The 10,128-nt window shown below is 38.6% G+C and overlaps 1 protein-coding gene across 2 annotated transcripts; it reads right to left on the minus strand.

Moving 5' to 3' along the window:
• Positions 1-126: 126 nt before the first annotated feature.
• fancb (FA complementation group B) lies at positions 127-10,078 on the minus strand. 2 transcript variants are annotated; one of them, XM_056754610.1, is made up of 9 exons: positions 9,940-10,078; positions 8,161-9,077; positions 6,869-7,024; positions 6,495-6,587; positions 5,334-5,462; positions 4,038-4,207; positions 2,053-2,405; positions 1,690-1,915; positions 127-1,391 (listed from the first exon to the last, which is right to left on the minus strand). In XM_056754610.1, the coding sequence occupies exons 2-9, from the start codon at positions 9,055-9,057 to the stop codon at positions 995-997; spliced, it is 2,421 nt and encodes an 806-aa protein (XP_056610588.1). In that variant the 5' UTR covers positions 9,058-9,077; positions 9,940-10,078; the 3' UTR covers positions 127-994. The 2 variants fall into 2 exon arrangements, with proteins under 2 accessions (XP_056610588.1, XP_056610587.1); XM_056754609.1 differs by having other exon boundaries at positions 1,690-1,918.
• Positions 10,079-10,128: the final 50 nt, after the last annotated feature.

Raw genomic sequence — 10,128 nt, forward strand, 5'->3', positions numbered from 1 at the left:
CAATACACCAAATTATCTAAAATTAATCAATGGTAAATCTTCAGACGGGGTGAGTCATTAAATTGTCATGAAAACAATGATCTTTAATCTTACTAGAACAAAAAAAGTATAGTTTAAAATAAAAAACCTCCCAGACATGTTTTCATAAGTGAAACCTTCAGATTTAATTGAATCTCATTTCTCTGATCAAGAACCGAGGGGAAATGAAAAACATTTTCGACAAACGTTGATGTTAATTCTGCCGGTGGAGTTTGTTAAACTGAAGGAAGGTAAAGCTGGTTTCTCTGCAGGGCTGAACAGAAAACAGGAGCTTCTCTGAAGAAGACGACGCACAGGGAGACTGCTTCATCCGTACACCTCTGAGACTGAGAGAAGCTGAAGTGTTTCATGTAGAAATGTCACAGAAACATTAAAAGAGTCTCGGGAGAGGTCAGCTGAAGCTCATGACAACACATCATCAGTGTGGATTTGGATGAGAGCTGACTGAAACACACCAGTGAGGACAAACTTTTTACATTTCACTGTAAAACCCTTCAAACATCTTCTCTGAGGAACACGAAGAGAGAAGTTCAATGAATTAGATGAGATTGAAGTCTTCATGAAAGCTCAGTTCAGCTAAACATGAGAATTCTGTTATTGTTTATTCTCCCTCATCCTGATGTCAAACCTGTTTTGAGTCTTTCTTCATTAGAACACAGAAGAAGATATTTTGAAGAATGTTGATCATTAAACAACACTGAATCCCATTGATGAACAGAAAACCACTGATACTTTCTCGAAATATCTTCTGTTGTGTTTCCCTGAAGAAAGACTCCCATACGGATTTACAACCGCACAACAGAATATTTAACTGGTCTATTGCACTTCAGTTTGTGACTAATAATGCCATTAAAAAGTTGCAACCCAGATGAAGATTATCAAACATAAACATGGGTGTGTTCCTCAGACAAAACCATCATTTCTCTACTCCAGGACAGAGTGTCTCACCCTCAGTCTACAGACGGGGTATATCTGTCTGTGCTTCTCTTAGAGCGACTACATCACCGTTCATCTGCATGTGAATCAAGCTCTCCATGAGTCTGCAGTAGCGCACAGCGTCCACCAGGGGTCGCAGCCTTTTATTGTACCTCTCTCTCTCTGCCTGCCGCTCGTCTCTTAATCTCTGCAGGGTCTCAGAGGAGGTGTCTGAGGAGCATCTCTCTACTCCTCTATCCTCACACTGAAGAACAGAAGACACCGCCTGTGTGATGCTCTGTATCTCTGTCTCTAAAGTCTGTGACAGACCTCCAGAACGTCCGTGAGACCTCGGGGTCCCGACCAGCTTCACGCCATGTGACGCGGGCAGAAAATCACACAGTGAGTTCAGAAACCTCAGCAAATCCAGCTGGTCTCTGCGGAGATGAAATCAAACATGTGATACAGAATGACATGTGACACGTCATATTAAAGTCACTCATGATCGGGATCACACACGATGCCGCGCATGATTTGAAACACGGTTAAATGTGTTAAATCAACATGAGCGTACCGGGGTAAAATCACACTTCTCATTTTTTTAAATGATTATAGTCGAGTCTAGACACTTCAGTGATCATAATGTAGCGAGCAATAAAAACATTCGAAATATCGGCTTCCCGTCATGTTCTGAACACACGGACAGATAATCTGACATGACAGAGAGGTTTTCACCTGTAGTGTACTGTTAAGAGCCCCTGGAAGGGTGTTTTCTGCACCCAATGAAAGAGCAGTAGAGCAGAAGGGGGTGCGGTGTAGTTTGGCTCCGCCTCCAGTCGCTCAGCGTGCAGCTCAACCCGCAACCAACCCTGAACATCAGCCAGCGTGTGATCACAGCAATCGATGAGAAAACACCACGAGTCCATCACGGCCCTCAGACTGAGAAGATCATCTCTGAATTCTTCTGAACACAAAACAAGCACTCAATATCACTCGTATGAACCAAATCAACTCATTCCATAACCAGTTTAAAGCAACACACATTGTCCTGATGGACCGTTACAAAAGTCTTCTCAATGCAATTGTGAACTCATTGACCTGTATTGACTTTAGTGTCCTGTAGAAGCCGTGGACTCATCTTCCCCGAGTGAAGATCTTTGATGTCCACTGAGATGTGTCCGCAGTGATGAGAGACTCGAGCTGATGTTGGTGTGCAGTAATGGAGTATGATGGGATATGTGACCCAGCTGGAGGTGAATAATGGATTGAGATCAGTGACTGTCAGTAGAGTGAATGTTGATGTGATGTCAGCAGAATGTCTGATGTTCTTCACAGGTGGTGGATGACAGCGTTCACTCGTGTCTGATGTGGAGCTGCGCTGTATGAAACTCCTGCTCTTCACGGCTACGGGACAATCTGCTAACACTGAAGCACTCATGTTCATTACACACCTACAAACACAAACACATGTTTCATCAGGAGGACAACAAGAATATATTTAAAATCCCAGTGAAATAAAAAATGACAATTCTGATTTTTCCATAATATTGCAGGGTTGTAAATGTATTAATTTTTTAAAAGATTTATTGTGTCTTTAAAACGGCGGTTGCAAACAAGTTGCTAAAAGTGACTACTTCCTTTGCCAGGGACGTTAGACTTCATCACGCATATAATGCTCTTAAAACATAGATGTGGTTTCATTCACAGAGTAATACTCATCAGTGAACACATTTCTAATCAAGTTCAAAAGAGTTGGTGGATGCTTGGTGGTGGTGATGTTGAGCGACCTTAAGTGTAGTCTGTTGTTAGCATCGTGTAAGCTTTATACTTCTGCCGATTATATTTCATCTTCAAAAGTAACAAATGTTGTGTTCATTTGTAAAGATTATCTTGATAGACAAAACTTGTGTTAACATCATTAACTATTGTTAATCACAGAGCTCATTTTACGCGATCTTCCAAAAGTCAATAGGAATAATAAACCAACACAGCGCTTACTTCCGGGTTAGCCTACAAAAATACATAATCTATCAGGTACTTGATGACTATGCGTTTTACACGTATGTTAGACGCCTTGGGCAGAGCATCCGTTAACTCCTCCTCTTTAACTGTCAATCTGCTGCCAGTTCCATCTCAAAAGACAACTCTGGTTTTACACATCCAATCAAATCGCAGTGCAAGACATAGCGACGCCTAATATTTTTATATTCCATGTAACTCAGAAAGGTAAAAAAAATGGTAGTTAAAACGATCACATCTTTCGGTTCATGGGGACTTTTAGTAATACTTATGATCTTGTCACCAGAATAATTTAAGTAATTACAAGAATGAAGTTAGTTATTCCATCAGTTAACATAAGCTTAACAACGTTTAGTACAGCATTTACTAATATATAAAAGTAAACATCAGTTAATGCACAGTGAACAAATATAAGCAACTGTATAGACATTAACTAACATGAATAAAAGATGACATATTCTAAATGTACACGTTGGTCCGTATAAGTTCATGTTAGATAAAGCATCTACTAATGTTGAAATATAAAACCTTTCTTGAAAGTCTTATCAATATTTCTGAAAGGTGATTGAGGTATTTGCTCCAAAGAAGCTTAACTAGGTGAAAGGAGAATAAACATTCCTTCAAACAACAGACAAAAATATCTTAATGTATCATATGAGAAGTAAAACAGAATCGAATGAATCAAGTCATGGATGAGGATGTTGTGAAACTGCTGTATAGTTGACTGCTGAACAAAAGCAAATAACGAAAACATTTAAATCTTTATGAAATTCACAGTTCAGCATGAAACACAAAACAGCACCGGCTATAAATAAATAAGTTTATGAGACCAATGGAGGACCATCTGAGAGACTGTAACTATAGAAACCAGACAATAATCCCACAGCAGATAAGATGAGTGATGATGTCACATGACCTGAACCTGTTACTCTTGATATATCGTCACATTCACTCTGGTTTTAGTTGTCTCATCTCAACTGTGTGATTTTTCTTCGTACATTGACCATTTTAAATCTAACTCATGAGTTTTGTAAGTTTACATCAGAGTTACACGTGTAACATACGTGTTATTTGTGGTTGACATGACGATGCCATAGACCAAACTCTCCCCGATGACTCTCTGCCAAACTCGGAGCACCTTCACTGGAGCTTCGTCACGTTCAGTCTGCATCTGTTCCTCAGAGACGTGTCCCTCATCATCCTCATCTTCATCCCACAGAGACACAAGACCCTCCTGTTTAAAACACAAACACCGGCTCATTCAAACTCACACACAAAACTGAACTCTCATCTTTACATTAGCCTTATACTGTATTATACCAGGACCAGCCTAACCTTTACAGGGCCCTAAGCAGAATTTTATTTGGGGGTCCCCCTGTGCCCCCAATACAATGGACTAGTGTCAATGTTTGATTATTTGCACGTATACTTTAAATCTAACATTTTTTTTACTTGTAGCTGTGTTTGGGATGTAGGAACGTCATAAAAACAAAAACACATAAGCCTTGCATTACAAGTGTATTGTGATTGTCAACATTTGATTATTACATTACTTCAAATTTTAGGGGAACTGTCCCTTTAAATATTGATCACAGACCATACAGGGACTAATCATATAAATGTTGTAGAATTTATTGTTCAATGCAGTAAACTATTTGCAATGATTTTATCATTTTTCATTTTATTTTATCCCCAACCTATAAACACCATTTTAAAGCCACACAGCCCTTGAGGATGATTGAATCTGTTCTTTTGTTTTGTGTATTTACTTGATAACCATTCATTTAATTTACAATATGCACACAATTATTCTTAAAGGGGTGATTCACCGAAAATACGTGTTTTTCTTTTTCTTTGGTGTGTTATAAGTTACCCATGCATGTATTAGACATGTAAAACTGCGAAAATTTAAGTCTCGGAACAAAAGATGTATTTTATTACCTCGTGTAATAGCTCCGTCTTCTTTGATTTGATTGGTCACTGCTCGAAGTAACTCCTGCCTCCTATCATTTGATTGGCCACCTCACTTATTTAATGTTGTGTTTAATCAGTAATTTCACAAAATTTAATGCACACCACAGAAAAAATAGTGGATACTGCCTTGCCTGAGAAAATGCATGTGTTGTAAATATATTGCAAAAAAGTTGTAAACGTATATGCTCTTGGGGGCCCACAGGGGTGGCGAGGCCCTAAGCAGTCGCTCATTTGGCTTATGGGGGGGCCGGCTCTATATTATACAATAATATTTACTGCACTGTGCACTTATGTAGTGAACTGCTATGGCAGACAGGCACACTTTCTATTTTGATTGACATTTTCTGAATGAATTTACTAAGCTCAGACAGATGGTGTGTGTGGACCTGTTCTGGAGACGAGATCGCATGTTTTCTGCCGGATATCAGATCAGTCAAAGCCACTAACACATGATGTAAGAGTCTGTCTTTAACATCTACATCCCTCTGAAGATCCTCAAGAAAGTTCAGACCGCTCTAAAAACACAAACAAGAGACACACCATCAGCAGTGAACAAACACATGACCCTTGAGATGTTTACACAGGAAACATCTTTTAGTTCAGCTCAATGTGCTGTCATCGATTATCACACACATTACCTACACTTGTACAGACACACTTAGAATGAAGGCGTTGTTTTGTGAGTGCATTCTGAACTGTTCTCTGTGCACAAGCCACAGATGTTATCTATTAAATCAAACATTTTTGAAGCTGTTTGTTTAAAGGAAATACTGACCTAAATATGTGTTGATGTTATGCGTGGCATCAGAATTTATTTTATTGAGACCAAAAGGTCATTCGTTTATTAATTCTTTATTCTTTAAAAATGAGTGGCACATCACAGAAAAATATAACTTGTACTGGAAAAATCTAATACATTTAAAGTTTGGGTGAACCAGTCCTTTAAAGGAGACGTTCACTTCTAAAATAAATGTTCATGATCATTTCCTAACCCCTGATGTCATCCAAGATGTTTATGTGTTTGTTTCTTTAGTGGAAAAGAAATGAAGGTTTTTGATGAAAACATTCCAGGATTTTTCTCCATATAGTGACTTCAATGGACTCTAAACGCTTGAAGGTCAAAATGACAGTTTCAGTGCAGCTTGAAAGGACTTTAAACCACACCAGACCATGAATAAAGGTCTTATCTAGAGAAACCATCGCTCATTTAAAAAAAATCATGTATATGCTTTATAAACACAAATGCTTTTCAACGTAATTTGTGAAGTCAAGAACGCGCATCGCAGAACAGAGCAAGGCCAGCATTTGTGTTTATAAAGCATATAGATTTTTTATAGAAATGAGTGATGGTTTCTCTAGTGATGGAACCTTCATTTCTTTTCCACTAAAGAATCAAACACATAAACATCTTGGGTGACAACAGGAGTGAGTAAATGATCATGAACATTTATTTTAAAAGTGAACGACTCCTTTAATATACTAGTTGAAGAAAATGAGAGCAGTATGTTCATGTATGAACGTGTTTATGTTCAGTTGAGCTGTGGTACCTGTAGTCTGGACTCTAAAGCTCTGACGGTGAGCAGGTGGTTTTCCTGCGCTGTGTCTGATGTACTCGAGACATCACTGACTGCTTGTCCACACTACACAAGTGTACACAGTAGTAACACAAACAAATCTGAAAAACTAGACTCAATATCTGATCAGAGAGACATGATACAAACAGAACTAACTGCATTATATCAGCTATAAATAAATAACACTTCCTGAAACTTTTGTCAGATGACATTTGTAATCTTTTTCTATTTTGTCTACGTCACATGATTCTGATATTGCTGTGTCTAAGCGGTTCATACATCTCTGAACAGATTACATTACATCACACATCTGATAATAAATAAGCGTCTGAAGTGAGTTGACGAACTGAATATGTGATGCCACACAGATCGGTGAGGAGGAAGTTGCTAAGCAACTCTCCAGAAGACCTCGGCTCTTCAAACACGAGGAGGATCTGATCCGTCCCGCATCTCAGAAAATCATCCACCAGCAGCACACGCACATCAGTCCAACAACAGCCCACCTGACACAGACAAAAATATCCTGCTGAACACATACAATCATGATGATGTCATTATTATGTTTCCATTAAGATGGTGTCATGAGTTTAACATGTTTTAAGAGAGCAAATCTAAATGTTAAGTGACATGTCTGTGCTTCCAAGTGTCTCATTTAAGTTGAATGATGATCATTGATCGTCCTTTGTGTTGAGTTAGTGAACACATTCTTCATTATTAAAGTAAAGTGATCCTGTATTTGATCTGCATTACACATGTTGAAACTATTTCGCTACAATGACGGTTTGATTGAAATGATGCTGATCATTTCACTGTAAAACAAAAACCACCGTCCTGTTGATTTCAGATTGGATGTAAATATCACACATTTCAGTAGAAAACAGAGACAGATTGATTTGAACACAGAACTGTCTATTAAGCACATAGAGCATGTCTTTCACATGATGTACAGTCTTTTAAGAGTTTATGAAAAGCACAGTGTCACAGATGTGTATAATCTGACATTTACTGCTTCTTTGAAATGTTCAGACGTGAAGAATAACCTTTAAATGCAAGTGAACGCTGTTCTTATATCATCTGTTTGTTGACTGATGGAATCTGCTCAGTTTGTTTACTGCTTATGAAACATGACCAATCATAACACGTAAAGCTGACAGGAGCTCCGCTCGACATCAACTGCTTTTTAATAAACACAGATGCTCTTCTAGAATAAAATTATTTTATATGTGAATTACTATAATAAACAATTATAGAGCTGATATCAGCGTAAGAGCTCATGAAACCTGTCATAAGATATATCATATTCATAATCATATCAGTTCTGAATGAAGGAAATGTATTATGACATGATTTTTTCAAGACAATTTAGTATGTTTGTGTCACATTTACACGACAACAGTTCAAATAAAGATGAACATCTGATTTGTTTGACTCATTTGTAAATATCATCTTATATGTTGTTATTCTGGCATAATGATTTTCATTGTTGTTTGATTATCAACATCCTTCAAAATATCTTCTTTTGTGTTCTTAAGAAGAAAGAAACCCGTATGTGGTGGAAGAAATCTCATTTCTGGGCAAACTGTGCCCTTAAGCCTCTGATTTTAGGAGATGTATAGATCAGAACAAGCCCTCGCCTCACCTGGAACGAGTCTTTCCACACGGCACAGACGTTACCCTGACTGAAGGTGATGATGAAGAGATCATTTCTGACCGTGTGAAGCGTCTGGATGCTCTGAGGATGCTCGTATGGCAGAGGACAAACATCCAGAGGAACAGCGTTCTCAAAATACACCAGCTGCTTCATGCTCGTAGCCACCAGCACAGCAGATCTCACAGAACCGCCCGTCTCATCAGCTGACAACACGGCCATACACTGAATCACAGAACTGTAGGCGTCAGGTACCAGACAGTCTCCAGTCAAAGTTCTCTCATCTTCTATGAAGTAGAGCGTGTTCTTCAACCCCGATTCATTGAGTCCTTTTTTAGACACAACTGGGGTCCCCAGAACCACCAGTTTCCTCTGACGGAGAGGCAATTCCCCAATAAACCTAACAGTCATGGGTACAGGAACCTCCTTCACTCCAGGAGTCTGTGAACACACGTAGCAGACTGTGTTTTCATGACACCACACTAAAGTAGGGCCTTGTAATATTGAAATATTCTCTCTCATCTCATACGGCAACACAAACTCCACACGAAGCTCGGCATCTGTGAGACTGTTTACGGAGTACAGCGTGTATTTGAAAGCTGACGTTCTCTTCCGGCACAGTCTGAGCAGAACGCACGGCACTTTTCTTCTCTGTCGAACATCCAGAGCGCAGGAACAGTGAACGATGTGTGATTCAGCAGTGCCGTCTCTGTGCAGCGGGTACATGGTGTGATCTTTGCTGAAGAAGCTCTGAGTGTCAGGGTTAAAGGTCAGGCTGAAGAAAGTGACCTCTGAGCCTTGACGCTGATCTCGGCTTCTGGAGCTCACGGTCTTACACTGGAACACCAGCACATCTCCTCCAACCGTCAGCATTTGAACGGCCATCATCTGAATACTGCTCGTGACATCTGGAGGAACGACAAGAGAACATCAGAAGAGATTGTGGAAAAACATGACAAACTGTCACGTTTAAATGACATGATTTGTATGACATGTTCATTTCATTTACTGTTTTAGAGTAAACTTACAGAACTCTCTGTACTTTATACCCAGGCTGTCAAACGATTCGTCTCGAATAAAAATGTGTGATTAGATAATATATGTCTGTGTACTGTGCATATTCATTTTGTATTTATAAACACACACATATATATACATATTTAGGAAATATTTACATGTATTTATCTACCAATAATTTAAATTAATTAAATATTTCTTTAATATATGCATGTATGTGTATGGTTTTATAAATGCAAAATGAATATGCACATGACACAGATGTGTTTTATGTACACGCTAACTTTTATTCTGGATGCGATTAATCATGATTAATCGTTTGACAGGCCCACTTTATACATTATAACCTTTTGTAAAGAGGTGAACTTTCATACACATCACTGCATGTTACGTTGATACATCTCATATAACTAATCCAGCCATAATATTACCTCGCATGATTTCTATAAAGGTTAAGTTATGTTTTTTACATGCAGGCGGTGTATGACGGTTATCTTATTATTATAATAATTCAAGATGATATAAATTTGGTGATTTATCAGTTAAAAGGTGTTTGATAGTATAATGTTATATGGACTATACGAATCACACAGCATTTTCACATATTTGCATCATCAAAGTGACAAACATCTGAGGCACATCAGTGAAAGCGCAGAAAAGATCTGTATGTAATCATCAGTAACTTTAAACATGATGATCTTATAACGTCTGTTGACGAAGAACAAACGCAAAACAATTTCCCTCAAACTTTACCTCAAGTAATGTTTCAATGTTCACTTCCTCGTCGTCAAAGCGCGCGCGCATTCGCAGCTTCCGGCCGGGTGTTTCTTAAAGAGACAGTTCTGCTGTTCAATCGCCGTTTCGCAAAACAAGTGATGTCGTCAACGCTTTTGCACTGATTTCATTCCACACATAACACGTTTATGTGCTTTTAATCACAAG

Source organism: Triplophysa dalaica, chromosome 8, assembly GCF_015846415.1.
Source record: "Triplophysa dalaica isolate WHDGS20190420 chromosome 8, ASM1584641v1, whole genome shotgun sequence".
In the NCBI taxonomy this organism is placed as follows: Eukaryota; Metazoa; Chordata; class Actinopteri; order Cypriniformes; family Nemacheilidae; genus Triplophysa; species Triplophysa dalaica.